The 18,254-nt window shown below is 28.9% G+C and overlaps 1 protein-coding gene across 1 annotated transcript; it reads right to left on the bottom strand.

The window, feature by feature from the left end:
* Positions 1–10,657: 10,657 nt before the first annotated feature.
* On the bottom strand, positions 10,658–12,590 carry LOC125857629 (myb-related protein 306-like). Its single transcript, XM_049537237.1, has 3 exons — positions 12,194–12,590; positions 11,957–12,086; positions 10,658–11,783 (listed from the first exon to the last, which is right to left on the bottom strand). The coding sequence occupies exons 1-3, from the start codon at positions 12,324–12,326 to the stop codon at positions 11,048–11,050; spliced, it is 999 nt and encodes a 332-aa protein (XP_049393194.1). The 5' UTR covers positions 12,327–12,590; the 3' UTR covers positions 10,658–11,047.
* Between the last annotated feature and the right edge of the window lie 5,664 nt (positions 12,591–18,254).

The following is an 18,254-nucleotide window of genomic DNA, read 5'->3' as shown; positions in this document are numbered from 1 at the left end:
TTTGGTCGATTAGAATATATATGATAATGTAAGAAATTGATCTAATTATATATAGGATCCTTCAAAAAATGTATGCATTATCTAAGAATTTAATTATTTCTAAGAAATATGATAAATTCGTTCCAACGATTTTATTTTTTTTACAAAAAGTTAAAAATTTAGTTGTGATATACTATGTCTTGATGATGCTTCATTTAAATAAAAATAATCAATTAAAAAGACATAAGTTATTTTGAATATGAAAATTCATTCTTGACATTCTTAAAATAAAAATTAAAATTAAAATACGAAGTAAATGCATATAACTTGATTATTATAAAGAGAAATACATGAATAGAACAAAGAATTTTTTTTAAAAAATATTTATAACATTTTTTTAATTTTTAAAAAAATTATATATGATGAAAAAAGTTATATTAAAAAATCAATGTATAATCTTTTATAAACAAACACAAAACAAAATATCTAAATTCTCATATTTCGTATATATCATTCTATAAAATACGTACAGAAAAATAAAAGGTTCAAGAAATTAATACGCAAAATTTTACGATTTTTTTATTTGTAATTTCATTACCTTCAATTTCTTCCATTTCATTCAAAAATTAATTCGAAATTTTCTCGCCACATTTAATTTATTTTTCTCTCAAATAACTAATACCGTAAAATATGCATATTAGACATTTTGGGCAAGTCTTAAAAATTCTTTATAACTCTGACAAATGAAGTAACGTAGAGGAGGAAAAAAGAAAGTCGAAGGATTTTTTTTAAAAAATGAATGAAAAAGAGTAAGAAGATGAAAGAAAATGAAATAGTTAACGTATGGGTCCATTTGTACTTTTGGCAGCCAACAAAAGCTTCATACAAGTGGTTTTCTTTTCTGGAGGGAAATACAAGTGATTTTGGAGCTAAAGGGACATTTTTGTCATTTACCCGTGTCTTGTCAATTCGTGCCAAAATTCTGTTTTGCCAATTAGCAGTGCTCTTTATCATTCACAATTCCCACATTCTCATCTTATTATATATATTTTATTTTTTATCATATATGTACATACATAAAAATGACTAGCACATATGGACACCAAGTGTTTTTCATAGGTCAGATATTCTGGAATCCTACGCATAGAGAAATCACACAAATCCATTCAAAACTTTGGTGGTGGTGAAACTATAAGAAGGTAGTTTGATATCAGGATGATAAAATGTTTAACACCTCTCATTCTTATAATCTTTTTTCAATAGGGAAAGGAAAAGAAAATAAAAGATTTTTGAATTAAATAGTCATATACTAAAGGCTTGTATAATGTCTAAAAGACATTTGACATCTTATGGTCTTAGACATATATATTATGTGAGATAAAATAGGAGTTAAAGATTTGCTAAATGTCCATTAAATCAAAATTCTTTACACAAAATAATTCAGGAACTTTAAATTACGAAAAATGGCCTTTCGGCCTTACTGTTGCAAGCGAAGTGCATGATATTGTTTTGACCAATTATTTGCTTATTAATTGTTTTGTTTGTCAATCGTGGATTGGTTGATGTTCACTTGAATTCACATCCACAATGAAGTTCTTGTCCTTTTTTCTTTTTTTTAGTCAAAATTGTTTCTTTTTTAAAGATACAAACATTATATAAAAAAACTTGAAATATCGAGAATAACTCATTTCCAAATTTTAGAAATTTTTATAAGATAATTCTTCTAGTTGGAATTGAGAAAAGAAATTATCCCATTGAGAAAAGATGAACTACTAATATTGTTTATCAATGTATATACATCATATATATTACAATAATACACTGTATAGAATATAAATATATTATATAATTATTTATATAATATCGACACATTATACATATGTGACTATTTTGTTGATTTTTTTTTGTTTTGACATCTGTATCACTAAAGTCACGTAAGAATCACCAATAAACTACATAATTAGACTTATTTTACTATCATATATATCTAATTTATCTATAATTTAAAAATATTACACATAATATCACATTTAATATTCATACCATATATTTTAAAATATTTAATCAGATACAGAAATTTCTTAAATATGATATTAAATAATTATCTTAAAATTTAAATACCTTAATTAATTATAAGTTAGCAATTTAAATTACTTTCTCTAAGGTTAATTAGATTCCACTTTTCGGATCAGCTCTCTTGGATTGTAAGACCAAATCAAAACCCTCTCTTTAATTCAATTTCTTGGTTTTGCCACTTGGATTCTTGAAATAGTTTGAATTACTTTTTGGGGATTTTGTAGGTTGCAGTACACCACGGTGACTTTGGGGACACCGGAGTTGAAGTTTCTCCTGGCTCTGGATATCTCGTCTTTACTATTAAAAAAGGAAATGATGAAGTTTAGGACAGAACAGATGCACAATTAAATCTTTTAAAATTGTTGGATACACGTATCTCGCCTTTAATTCAAATTAATAACTTGTGTATCTCACTTTTAAAACTGATGTATACACATATTTCGCCTTTAATAATACATGTATCGCAGCTTTACTATCAAAGATGAAACTAATGAAGAAGATGAAGTTTATGATTATTAAATTACTTTAGTTTATGATTTCGTTTTTTTAGAAAAACTTGTTAGAATTGAAATGCAAGGATCTTGTAAATCAGTTTGGGTTATTAATTTTTCATCAATTAACCCTTCAGTTAAGGAAATAAGTTACACCTCTTTAATTAAAATAATAACTAGTGTATCTCGCGATCAAAATATGATATAGAAAATACTATTACAAACTACGTGAATCCTAATACTTAGAATCTAAAGTAACGAAATTTATATAATTTGCCTAAACTAAAATAATTACTTTATTATATATATATATATGTGAAATTGAGAACATCCTGTCAACAAAAACTTAATGTTTGTTTGCAAATGACGGCAAATTATTAGTTACAATGTCACATAGGATATATTCAATGTATAATCACTATACAGAAAATCTCTTTAAAATGATATTACTAAAAATTCTTCACATATTTCAGCCTCCAATTTAAAGAATATTTTTTAATTGTTTGGCATTGTCTTCAAGAAAAACATGCCTTTTCCAGATTTGATAATTAAGTACAATCGAATTTGAATTAGAATTGTTGATAGGGATTGCTGGATCATCTGTTAGGGCCCAAAAAATGAAGGAAAAAAGCTAGCAGCCCATAATTTCCTGGCCAGTAGAATTATGGGCCCTTGTGATCCGCTGATAATGGAGGGCCCATAATGAAACCACTTAATTGCATGATTTATCTTTCAAATGTCTATTAATTTTTGCACTTCAAAAGAACTGTTTTTTTTTTTGAGAGTTTTTCAAATGAAAATTGTATAAAATTGGTATGAAATATGTATATCTCCAGCGAGACTTAGAATTTTGCTTCACAATTTTAGTGTATGAATGTATAAAATCCATATAAATATGTACATCTCTCTCAAGATTTAGAATTTCAGTCACAATTTTATGTATGAAATATATATATATATATATATATATATATATATGTATTAAGTTCTCAAAAAATTTAATACAACAACAACTTCCATATAATATTTATATAAAATTTGTTAGTCCTCTTAAATAAGACTCTCTTAAGTCTTAACTATTTTCTACAATATTCCTTCTTTTCTCTCTCACCTTTATCCACCAACCTTCTTTGTTGTCACTCTCTTTATCTCTCTACACAATCAACAATTTCGAATATATAATGTTTAAGATAAGATTTAACATTAAATAATCATGCATGTATCTCTCCTGTCAAATTCAAATTTGTTTCTTTTACAATAGATATACAAAATAATAGGAGAGACAAGGAGTCGATGTCAAATGCATATATGTCAAATTTGTCAAAAGAGGACAGTATAAGGAAAAAGGGTCAAATCTTATCCTACTAATAACAATTAGACACGACACCTTCCCTAGCTAGTAAGTATGAAGAAAATTATAACAATTAAATTAAAAATTCTATGATCATCACATATATTTTTTTAGCATACTTTGTTATAATATATATATTTCAAGATTCCATATCATAATGTTTTTTGAAAGACAAATCTTTTGAACAACTGTTCCCAGTAAAGCAAAAATAATGTTAGTATTTGTATTAGATAACAGGATAATAATTGTGAGATTTTATTTTCAATAATTTATTTAAGCAATAGACTTCATTATTTGCTTCAATTATGAGATTTAGTTTATATAGCTTCAAGTTATTTCGTACGATTATATATATATATATATATATATATATATATATATTACTGGAGTTATTTAAACCGGAAGTACATATTTATATCGCATTTATTTAACTTCTTTAATAAATGATGATGGGATGGGACTAGCCAGAAAATACTTTTTATACAAGATTTCTTTACATGATACTTATACTTGGTTATTTTGACGAAAACGGGTTGATTGCAACTGCTTTAATTTCCAAAAATATTTTAGTAATATCTTATTTATTTTTTAATATTTTTTGAAAAATAATTTCTTGAATGGTGGATTTGTCGAAAATAACTTTCCTGTCCCGCAAATATATAAGGATAAAATATGTGCACGTCTCACTTTTTTCAAATCCTACTTATAAAATTATACTGAAATGTTTTTATTTTTTTTTCATTAAAACTTATATTTATTATTCTATCAATTAAATATCGAAAGCAGGACTACCTATCAAGAGAGACGGCTCTTTATCCATGCATTTTAATAGTACCTCGTGGTTCTGGCAAAAAGAATATCAAATTAACATATCATTCAAAATAGACCCCTCTCAATGTAATTCCACAAGTTTATTAATTAGATAAAACCATTATATGTATCATTGGACCACTACCAAGGGTAGAGGTGTAACAATGGGATTTTTTCATTCTTAATCAGATGTATTGCGTTTGAACTCTAATAGTGGAGAAAGTGTTCTCTTAAATTGGTCTTTCAAATAGAGAAAAAATCCAAATTTAAAGTTAATGACTTCTCAAGTTTACATATTTAATTAATGATTTGTATAATAAGTATATAAAATTTGAATTGAAGTTATTTGGGTTTTGGCGTATCTATACTTCTCATGCTATAGCTCCACCCCTTATACTTACAACACACAAATTTAAATTAGCCAGATCAATAGATTCTGAATATTCGAGTATGTTTTTTTTTTTTTTGGTAGAAAGATGTTAAAGAGTATGGTTAAATAAATAAATGACATATTTGCATACATATGGAGACGCATAAAACAAATAATATTGTTAATGTTCATCACATGAATTATAGAAAGAAGGGTTTACAAATGGGAGATTTAGGTGGGAAAAAAACGGAAGAGGTATCTGTCCGAACGCACATGAGAATGTCAAACAGCTATAAATGATATAGCAGTGTTTTTGATAGATCATAATTCATATGTATGGTGTGTATGAATAGTAACCCTACAGATAATTTGTTTTAAAATGTTTATGAAAATTACTTTCTCTATCTTAAAATATTTGTCATATTTTTCAATTACACAATCCTTAAGAAAATAGTACTAACCTGACAGTGGCATAGCCACATGGTGGTCTGTCCAATTAGACGCCCCTTCGTCAAGAAAAAAATATCGTATATACAAGTAATGAGACACGAAATGATTAAATAACATATTTTGGATACCCTTAATATAACAAACTATTGTAGAAACCTCTTTGGAATGAGGTAGTCTTCATTTGTTCGAATCTCACTAGTTCTACTTTTTGAAAATAGCTTTTATTGTGTTATTTTTGGACATCGTTTGTGAAATTTTTAGCTCCACTACTGCTGACCAAGAGAGGTATTTGAATAATTTGCTCTTATTTATATATATATATATATATATATATGATCATTCATTTTTTTTATTAGATTGTAGTCTTCAAAAAATAATTACCACCAGAATAATTAATTTGTCTTGAATTTCTAAAATAACAAGAATATTGAGGTAAATGTTTTTTTTTTTTAAAAGACGATAAGTAAGGGAATGCTTAGCTGTTTTTGATTTTTGGAAAGAACATGGGTCACATGATTGCAACTATGAATATATATATATATGTTTGTCTGTAAGGGAAGCTTCCTTTGGACTTTGGATGTTGAATCATGCAGCATTTACTCTTTAATTTCTTCTTGCATTTTTTTGTCTTTTTCTGATCTGGCAGCTGTGGAAAAGTTTAATCTTTAAAATTATTTTCCACTTTGGTCATTACTCCTTCAGTATATGCAGCCTGTAAAATAAGGAAAATTGTGCCTTCAATAAATTCTTTCTGCATATTGACAATTCAAAAGTGACTTATGCATTATATTGCCTTGTCATTTGATGTTATCATTCATGAGGGGCTTATGCTTTTCCAAGAGAAAAAGGTTATGTCTTTGGTTGGTGGACTGGGTGTTAATTAGGGTAGAAATAGTGTCTTTTTGGCCTTGTTTCCGAAAAATTGTGTTAAGGTTTTAATTTTTATAGGTGAAACTCCAATATTAAAAAAGAAAAATATTTTGAATAATCCTCCATTCATTAGTTTAAGGTTATTAAATTTGAATTTAGGTGTTCGAAAAATACTATAGATTGAAGCCTTTTTCGTATTAGTATGATGAAAAATACAAATATTAGGTCAAAATTTATATAATTAAATGAATGAACTGACTATAAAAGAACTTGCTGAAAAGTTCAATTATTTACCATAAAAGAGTTGAGTCGTTTCTCTATATTTCAATTCACAGTTTTCCAATTGTATCAGTCTCTATTTATAAGTTTTCGTTGACTACAAGAAATCGAGCTATTTATCGCTTTCAAATCGATCTGTTTGCATAAATTGTGCATAAATTTACTTTGTCATAAATTTTTACTTGTACAATTAAAACTCCAGACAGTCAAAGAGTGGTTATTTGTGAATTTTATCTGTTAACTATATTTTGGACCATTTTACTTATCGTCCTTATTAAAAATAGTTGTCTTTTTAAAAATCAAGATATAATTGAATACATTCTTTTTATTATATCTTTTGTAATAAACATCGACTAATTAACATAGAAAATTAAAATGTAGAGCATATAAACATACTCTGGTGTTGTGATTGTTTAAATATCTTTCATTTTTATTTATTGAAAATAGATTAACAATAAATGATTAATGTTAATAAATAAAAGTATAATAGTCAAAAACATATGATTTTTTAAAAAGTATGTAAACAAAAAATGTGGTAAATAAATTGGTCCGAAGGAAGTAGTGCTTTCTCCGTCCATTTTTAATTGTTATGGTTTCCTTTTTTAGAGTCAAACAATAAGAATCTTGATTAAAATTTTACGATATATCTTTACATCATATTGATATACAAAAAATTACAATTTATAGTACTTTTCGTATGTTTTTTGAATATCTATATTTTGTTTAAATATCGAATTAATGTAATCCAATTTAACTTTGAAAATTAGTACTCCCTCCGTCCTATTTTATATGTCACCTTTTTGGTTTGCACTTGCATTAAGAAATTATGTAACTTTACCCTTCTACCCTTATTTAATTTTTTGGAACTCAAGATTTCAGTCAATGAATATGAATTTATTTTATTTTGATTAACTAATTTAACCAATTAACATGAATCATTTACTTAGCTTTTCTAAGTTGGTCAAATGTATATTTTCAAGGCTAATAACTCACAAGGATTAAAAAAAAAAGGAACAATATGGTAATTTATGCATTGATTTTATGAAATGACAAGTATTATGAACCAACTATTTATGAAAAGAGATGACATATGAAATGGGACGGAAGGAGTAAAATTAATTTAAAAAGCACAACATGACAACTGAAAATTGACGGACGGAGTAACTTTTATAGCAAAGTCAACTAGATCCTCCATATATTTAGCATTTAATAGCCCATTGCGTTTTTCCAATGCAATTTTTTTTGACAAATTTTAAAATTGAAAGAAGGTCAAACCACCATCTTTGTTTAATCCAAGCAGTGTCAGTTTTTCAACATTTATAGCTTCTCAATTAGGCATATGTTTATTAAGGTTATAAACTTGTTACTACTGTAATACTATAAAGTAGTGATCATCCTCTCCTACACTCAATACTTAAAAAGGAGATCCTATGTAGTGTATTTAAGAATATGATCATTGTACGACAGTTAATTAATCAAAGTTTTTCCGAAATCAACCTAAAAATTAAATATATATTTTTTCACATTTAACCAACTAAAAGCCTCAATCAGACATTTCATTTAGGCCCTTTTCTATATTTTCATATGATAAGAAAAATTAAGGAGCTATTAATTTGTCACAAAGCTGCGTTTTCAAATCCAATAAATAAGATAGAATGTGATAGAATTTCGAATTTGAATCCATAAAGTTCAATTTTTGAATCTCTCTCTGATCCAACAACAAGAAATAGGCTATAAATGTTAAATTACTCGATTTTCGGTACATTTCAAATCAACGGGTGCACTACAAATAAACTTCCATTGATTTGTATGATTCTGTAGAATCACCATAATGACAATAACATATTCAGTGTGATCCCACAAATAGGTATGAAGAGGATAAAATGTAAGAGATCTTAATTTCCTATGAGGTAGAAAAGTTATTTCCAATAAATCATTATTTAGAATCGTATTCCCTACGTTTCAAATAGAGTACATTGAATATTGATGAAGGAAGCTTCCTAGAAATGTAGATCCTGTAGAAGGAGGTATTATTGATGGAGTCTTAAATAGGTACGGACAAAGCGCGCCATTCATCCTTTCTTGTTTTTAGAACCTAATTGAATCAATTACTCCGTCAAGAATTTAATAAGTTGGCTGAAAAAGAAAAAAAAAATGAACAGTACTAACAATACTATTTTTGAATAGCTATAGGGTAATGGGTAACACATTCACTTGATGAGTTCCACATTAGTGATTTAATGAATTGATATAACTTTTTTTTGGGGAAAAGTACAAATATATCTCCATATATTCCCGAACTATCATAAATGGTATATAGATATCCTCCGCTATACTTTTGGAACATTGGTAACCCTGCCGAGCATATTTACCCTTTATACTAATGGACATACACGTGTCATAATCTTATCTACCGACCCGACATTTATTAATATCAGATCGACGACTAAGATTGCGCCATCTGTCCCTATTTAGTCTTCCGTTAGAGTGAAGGGCATATATGCTCTAGTTTTGGGACGGTAGGGGCACCAATGTCCCAAAAGTATGAAGGATCGGATATCCGCATACCATTTGCAATAGCTCGGAGTATATTTGTCAGTTTTCCCAATTTTTTTTAGCATGACTTTGGCAATACTCATATTCGAGATAAAGTTAAAATTTGGGCAATACTCATATTCGAACTAGGACTTATCGTAATTCTCATTTTCCAAGTTATTGAACCCCCATATCAAATTGCTTACTTCTCTAGATGGCTATTCCTAGAAGAGTCTCACATTGAAACTTTAATATAATTAATTTGAATAATATAATCTTCATCTCTTAAACTAATTTTAGATTAAGCTATGCGTAATTGGTCCCTTTCATTACACTCATTGTACTTCCCTTCTGCTAAATCTAAATGAAGAAAAAAAAATTGAAGTTAACAATGTAGTAGGGCGGCTCTAAGCTCGTCAAAAACATTCATATCTCTAGTGGGGTGCAAATCTAGCCCTAACATATGGGTTACGTGCAGTGGCGGAGCCAGAATTTTCAATAAGGGGTCAAAATCTGAAGAAGTAAACACACGAACTAGTCGAAAGGGTTCAATATTTATTATATATACCTAAAAAATAATTTTAATCATGTATATATAGTAATATTTTCCGTCGAAGGGGATTCGGATGAACCCCCTAAAAACAAGCTGGCTCCGCCCCTGGTTACGTGGATCCACGTTCAAACTATGTAGTTACATTAAGATAGTCACTAAATTTCTACATAACACTTGATTATAAATTGCAATCATAATAGAAATTCATAAACTTTAAATTTTAGATCTTCTATCTCAAAAATAGAAAAAGTCAAAAACAATAATCAGTTCCTCGGTGCAGTCGCTTAGACGGTGAAGATAAGATGGCCTCGTTATGGACATATCATGGAGCTCGGGTGTCACTTTCGTCGTCCATTTAGATTCAAGGTACCTTAAATTTAAAGAGTTGCAGGCAACAATTAATAGCCACTACTTGTAAAAAAAAAAAAAATATACAAAAAAATGAAACAAGTGTGTGCCATAACTAGTGCACTTAGCTTGATACCGATGCGGGCGACCAAGATAGTTGAGCATCTGATTTATGGGGTTATTATATAGAAGTTTTATATTGTGCGCACTCAAAGAGTGCGGACTATATTTCTATTTTGATAATCTAAACTAAGATAGATATATTCTGACTAAATAATCATGTCAACAGCCAAAAAACAAACAAATTAGTGCACTTGACAAAGTTAATTTTTCAGAGTAATTACAATACTAATACAGTTCATGATTATAAGTTTAGGGAGTAATATATTGCGTAAAGAAAGTTATATCATTAAATCACTAAAAAGTTTATACTATTGCGACCATGAATTGGTGTAACTTACAAAACATGCATGGTTAATCAAATTCTTGTACTGTATATAAGTGTAAGAAAGTCAAACTCCATTACTACGATGTTGGAACTCGTGTTAAAAGGAACATCTCAAGTCAAACTCCATCTAATAATTTTCATTTACTCAATAAAATATTTGAGCACATAGTGCAAACAGTTGAAGCTCTTATAGAATCTAAAGAGTCTGGTAAATATTATTACTAGTACTACTATAAACTATTCACTACATATGCATATATTTAGGATTATTTGTAATATACACTTTTCTTTGCTCTTGCAAATTTTAGAATTTTTGCTCAGGCTAGCTACTAAGTAAAGTAAACCTATTAAACTAAATTACAAAGCTCTAATTAACAAGTAACAAACATTAAAAAGAGGGATTAAAGAAAACCCCAAATTTGAACTGCTATGTTTTTTCTGAATAAATATTTACTAGAGCTGCTGTCATTTACTAGTAAATATTTCTTCAAAAAAAGTCAGCAGATTCACCCAAACCCATTCCCATAAGCTCTTCTTCTTGTGCTGGTGCATTAATAGCATCATCAAATAGCCACTTCTCTAGCAAAGTTAACGGGACTTGTGACTCTTCCAAACTTGGCTTGCTCTCCGCTTGAAACAAAAAACCATTTTCTGAATTCATATTCAGAAAATTTGGCTTGCTTTCCACCTGAAAAATTTCAGGTGTGAAAGCATTACCTTGGCTAAAAAACGAGTCAAATCCCTCAGGTGTTGCAGCACTTATGGTACCTTCACTAGGACTCGACCCTGACCCAGACCCAATTGACGGGTTATTCAACGAGCTTTGAGTTGTCTCAGAATTTGATCGACTTAATTCAGATGATTTGGGGGAATCCTTCATCCAATTTTGAAGTAACCTGGATATGTTTTCCGCACTGGATGCATAAGAGCTGGATCCTGTAACGGGTTGTTGAGCAGGAATTGGGCTAATTGGATTAGCAGATTTGTCAAGTGATAAAGCCTCACAAAGGGCTTTTCTAGCCATGTGGATATCTGTTTGAAGCCTCCTCTCCCACTGTCCCTTTGAGAAATTTGATTGAGATGATGATGAGGTTGTTCCTTCTTGAGTACTATTCTCATCATTCCCTTGAAGTTTCTTCAACTTTTTCCTCAGATGAGTATTCCAGTAGTTTTTTATATCGTTATCCGTCCTTTGTGGGAGATACGAAGCAATCGCAGCCCATCTACACAAAAAACAAATATTAAAAAAAAGTTTTAGAGACAAAAAGAAGACTATCTAAACTTTTATCAGTTCGATTTCCCCTTTTTGAAAAAACACGAGATCTAACCCTAATTTTCTTTATTGCCATTAACAATGTATAAAAATTGGATCTAATAATAAAATTTAGCATGGTACCTGTTGCCTAGAAGAGCTTGGAGATGGATAATCATTTTTTCTTCATGTTCAGTGAAGTTTCCACGTTTAATTCCGGGCCGGAGATAATTAGTCCATCTGAGCCTACAGCTTTTGCTGCATCTAAGCAAACCTGAACAAAAAAAAGAATGAACGGCTGTGAGTAAAACAGATCGATTGATATTTCAAAGCGGTGTGTCCACATTTAATGACAAGGAAAAATAAAGTTTAATTAATTACCAGTATTACTGGGAACAGCTCTCCAGTTACCAGGACCATGTTGTTGAATGTATGAAACCAAGATGATATCTTCTTCTGGTGTCCATGGTCCTTTTTTCACCCCAATTTTATCACAGCAAGGTGGTCTTCCCATTCTAGCTACACGATCGATATCTAGGAACAAAAGGATCTTTTTCTTTTTATGACTTGAAGATCAATGGAAGTAAAAAAATGTATCTTTAGTTTTTATGTATGTATTGCTTTACTCTCTTTGTAGGAAATTTTGTTCAAGAGTATAGCAAAGTTGTGGGGGTCCTTGTGTATATATATACACAATTTGTTTAAGAGAGAGAAGAGAAGGAGTCTTTAAGCTGACCAAAGATGAAGTGGTGGTAAAATAGGTGTATTCCCAAAAGAGTCAAAACCAGACAACAATGTGCATTTACTCATTGTTTGCAAAAGTCAGCTGTTTCTTTAACAATTTACGTAACGCTCTTATCCTTTTTATAACAATTTCATTTCAATAATTTATAATCACACAAATATTTATGACTAGTCGAACAGTTTTATCTAAATTGAGACGTAAAGAATACTCTTTGTTAATCCTTTTGTCTCCTTCACAAAACCGCGTGGTTTTAGTTTCCCCTGTTCAACATTTCTATTTAAATTTAACTTCTTTTTTTCTTACTATGGTCTTTAAATATTTCATCATCCATACAACTATGTATGTATACGAATTCTAACGTGTAATCTACTTTAGGACCAAATAAACCATTGGTTAAATTACATAACAATGTCTATTTTCTTTAATCAAGTTGAAAGGCACAGGGAATCGAATTAATTTAGGAAAAGAAACTGGTTGGTTTAATCATCTTAGAGGAGTTTCTAGATTTGCTTACAATGATAGTGAAGTAATTACATCCATCTTATTCATTAGTGATTAGTCACCCTTCAATGAAACACATAAATAGTTCTACAAATTCTTAAGTTCTCCATTTGTATGTTTTTAAATCAAGTTATTTCTCTGAATGCCACTTGCACCTCTCATTTAATTCGATAGAAATGATTTTTATATTTTGTTGACAGAAACACGATAAGATTTTTATTTTATTTTATTTCACAATAAGAGCATCGAGTTAAATTATTAATCCTCAAGTTCCAATAGCTTAATATAAATTAATTGTTTGTTTAACATGCATGTATATCAGAGCTTCCCTGTAGAGTTAATTAAAATTAATTCAACTTGTTAAAGTACAATTTATTTATAAATATATTATATTAATATAAATGGATTGTCATGACAAAGATCGGCAATTTGACTTAATCCAAAATGGGAGCAAGAAAGCATCAGTCTTAAGTCTGCCCAATTGTTTAATTTTTTTCTAGACGCATTCGGTCAGGTTTGAAAAGATTCACTAATTTTAGACTTGGTCGACATTATTTTGACATTTTATTTGTTTGCTTAAACCTAAATTTAGGAAAATGTTTCTTCATGTCCAGACCTTCACATGGTTCTTGCTTTCATGACTTCTACTGTTTCTTCATGAATTGGTGCAAGCAACCTCCCCCCCCCCCCACCCAACACCACCCCACCCACACACAGGCCTTTTATAATGAAGTGTACAATCTTGTGATCTTTAATTATAGTTATGTCAATTGTACCAAAATACCTTTTAACTTTGTAGTTTTTAAATACACCATGTTCAAATCTGAATTTAAAATATTTCTCAAAAGGAAAAAAAAAATGAATTTTAAAAATTAATTGAAAACGTAGAAAAAAGTATATGCTATCGTAAATGATATGCAGGTACCCTCCGTCATACTTTAGAGACATTGTTGCCCCTTCCTTCAAAAAAACTAGAGGATATATACCCTTTATACTGACGGATATACACGTGTCACAATCTTATCCACCAAATTTATTAAATATCATATCGATGGATAAGATTGCACCACGTGCCCCTATTTAGTCTTCCGTTAGAGTGAAGGACAGATATACTCTAGTTTTTGGACGGCAAGGACACCAATGTCTCAAAAGTATGACGGAGAATATCTGCATACCATTTATGATAGTTCGAAATATATTTTCCCTTTTTCCCTATATAAAAATGACTTTGATGATATAACAATATTTCCGCCGATAGTTTTACTAAAAAGAGAAAAAAGAATTTTGTCTAATTTAGTTTATAATAAAGGATATATTGAAAAAGTCAAAGAGGAAATATGTCAGCAAGATATGCTACAAGACAAATTGGTACTGATGAAAAGTCCGACAAACCCTTTTCTTGTCCTATTATTACACTTCGGGACACTATACCACCCGGCCCGGCCCGGACAGGAATACTCATTTTATATGGTGAGGTGGCAAATTTTCTTCTCCAGGACCAGCCCCCTTCAAGAAAATGTTTAGGTGGCCCCAAAAACATTAAACTAACCACAATAATGATGATTAATTGCATTTTTTTTTATTGATGTCTGATATTCAATATTTTTATTAGGATTTAAATAAATTTGAATTTGTGTTTTAAAATTTCACATAAGCACAAAACACTTCTAATAAAAATAACTTTATATTAGAAATACGTAAATTTGAAACGTCTGGTTAAACATGTTATTCAATTTGATAATATATAGGATAGAGTCGAGGTTGCTTTCTTTATCTTCCCTTTTTTAAGTTTTGACTTACTAGTATCAGACATGAAAATTTTGTAACTTATAAGTGGAAACATAGAAATTGTCTTCTTCTTAGTGTTCCCTCCCAAATCCAGGAAACACAAGTCAGCATATTCACACTGCTAAATGATATCATTTCTTGGATTAAAAAAAAGAACAAAAATATTTCGTTCAATTAAAAAAGAAAAAGTTCATTTCTTGAAAAGGATGGATAGATTTTTGGTTTAATCTAAGCAGTATTTGTCTAAAAAAAAAGCAGTGAAAATCATGTGTGTATCATTGTCCGATCACATGATGAACTCCTTAAAACAAGTTCTTACAAGACACTTTTGCAATGTCCAAACAATACATTTTTATTTTTTTTGCTATTTCTCAAAAATTGATGTCATATTGAAGATAAACAACAATAAAATAAAGTAATCCAAATAATAATAATAATAATAATTAATTGGTAGCCACGTGTGAGTTAAAGTTGAATATTGCACTAATATAAGAAGATCGTGAAAGAAGTTGAATTCATCCGTTACATATGAGGTAAGTTAGTATTCACACTAATTTGTATACAATTAAATCATCATTTACAAGATAGTTATTATAAATAAAATTACTTAATAACATAAAGAAGTTTCTACATGGTCAATTTATATTACTAATTAAATCTTTTGTCTATACGTGTTGATCAGTGTTTATCAAGAATGGAGTGAGCTTAGCTACTTTGGACCTTGGAGTGTACTAATTAACTTCGTTTGACTATTTCTTTGATCATTATTATATGTAAGTTCTTATATTAATTGGCCAGGCAAATGGATGTGGCTTGATGTGACTTACGTACCCCGTTGCGTCAACAAGTCATCCTCCACGTATAGCCATGCTCACATTAATCAATTCAATTTTGGCCTCTCCTCCCATGCCCCCTCTCTCTAAACTCATCATTTTTTTTACCTATTCCAAAAATATTATTATTAGTTTTTTGCTTTTAGACAACTTTTAAATTTTAATTTTTGGTATGAATATTTAAGATCATAACATTTTGATATATTTATCATATCATTAATTTAAGATTATAAGATTTTTTTTTTACTTTCATAAATTCATTGTCAAATTAAATAGGACAAACAATAGTAAAGATGTAAACTATTAGTTAAATACTTTTCTTTTTCTCAATTTATGTGAAAGTGTAACTATTTAAGGAGCTAAAACAATTTTTCTTTACTCGTACTTTTCTCAAACTTTTTATTTTTCTTTTGTATAATTAGCTATTGGCTTGAAATAATTCTTGTGTAATGTAAAATTAATATATAGATTTTATTTTAAAATATTTAAAGGGTCTTTACCTGAATTCATAATTAAAATTTAGTGTTTTGACTCTTATGCACCGTACAACTTACATAAATTGAGACGTAGAAATTAGAGAGTACTAATAAATAATTAAACTCTAATTCTGTAATTTCAGGAATGTAATGGTCCGCTAATACCGGAAAAAAGGAGTTTTAATTTTCTTTTGTACACGTAGCCATGTTTTGCCTGAAAATAGGTGTTAAATTCAATCATATTAAAGTAGCATACTGTTTGTTATAGTATGTTTGACAGTAAAGGAAAAAAGTCGATACTAATTTTGGGACTACCAAAATTAAAACTAGCTTGTTTCTGAAGCCTTTGATAATTAGAAATATTCGAGGAGATGTATGAACAATTATATGTTTATGTTTATATTTTTTTTAAAATGATAGTAATTCCAACTTCTGTTTATTTATTTTCTTTTTAGTAATTCTCTAATTGTAGAAAGTGCGACAAGTTACACACATATATATGTGGCGTTACTGAAGGAGATAAACACAAACCGAAAGCATATGATATTTAATATGTCAATAAATTTCAATTATTCTCCAAAGATTTTTTTTTTCTTCTTTATAAATATGAAAGATCGAGAATCTTTTGACGTGGCACTCATGTAGTCTGTATAGACTGAAATAAAATACATAAATACTCCCTATGCAACTTTTCGTATAGACGAAAAAGATCGAAGTGGACAAAATGAATAAGCACTTTCACACGGTGACAAATAAAGAAATTTTGATAAGGATATTCAAGATATAATAGATTATTTTTTTTTACTTTGAACACTTAAATAATTTTTAGCATATATAACATAATTTTTAATTAAAAATATTCAATTGATTATCTTTCACCGTATTTTATCAAGTGTGAACTGATAGTCGGATGCCGATATAACAAGAGTGTGAAGGCTCAAATAGAGACAATTTTGTAATTCATTTTGATGTGGAAAACATATTTGGCAGCTTCCTAATATTTTAAGCATATTTCAACGTAATGACTTAAACTAGTAGCGGGAAACAAACAAAAGGTCCTTTCTGGGAATTTGATTTCTAAAGAAAACTAAGAAATTGTTAGTATATGCCAAGGTGGAATTTGATTTCATTTGAGTTGAAATGGGGGGACTTTTTTAATTATTATATTATGACCCAAATTCAACCTTTTTTTTTTTTTTAAAAAAAAAGATCTTGCATTAGATAAATTGGATTATGAAACTGTTGATAAGTAGCTTTAGTTGACTTATAAAATCCTGTCAAAAGATTTTCAATTCTTTTTTTTATTTGATATGTTATTATATAGTTATGATAAAATAATAATTATAATTTTATTAGTAACTCAAAAATTTATACAAAAAAAAGATAAATAAAGAAATTAAAACTCGGTAAGAAACTAAGAAATTGAAGGGTTGAGGTATGACTCATAGTTTGGACTAGCTCATTTCAACATAAGTAACTTTTGAACACATTAATGACGTATTCATTCATTAAATTTATACTTAAAAAAAGATAAATAAAGAAAGTAAAACTTAGTCAGAACTAAGAAATTGAAGGGTTGAGTTATGACCTATATTTTAGCCCAACTCATGCATTTCAACATAAGTAACTTTTGAACGCATCAATGACGTATTCATTCATTAACTTCAATCTATTTTAGACATCTAAATTCAATTCAACTCGTCTATTTTACACCCTCAACATACGCGTAAAGTTTGTTTTTTGATCTATTATGGTATAAATCATAGTACGAACGTTTTTTTCAAGAACAATTTTAAAAACTCCAAAATATAAGATAGCTAAGACCATCTCCAACCCCACTCTATTTTACTCTCCATTCTCTATATTTGGAGAGTAAAATAGAGAAAGGGCTCTCCAACCACCCTCTAAATTACTCTCTATTCTCCATTTATAGAGAGGTGAATAGTAGTTCTCCAAATTTGGAGAACTACTATTCACCTCTCTATTTCACTTTTTCATTATTTTATTATTATTTTCTATTATTTTGTAGTTAACATATTATTTTTCATATAATTCCATTAATTAAATATCTAATATTCATAATTCTTTTTTAAATGTAA

This window comes from Solanum stenotomum, chromosome 3, assembly GCF_019186545.1.
Source record: "Solanum stenotomum isolate F172 chromosome 3, ASM1918654v1, whole genome shotgun sequence".
NCBI lineage: Eukaryota > Viridiplantae > Streptophyta > Magnoliopsida > Solanales > Solanaceae > Solanum > Solanum stenotomum.
The sequence above is the reverse complement of the archived record's forward strand: the minus strand, read 5'-3'. Positions and strand labels throughout refer to the sequence as shown.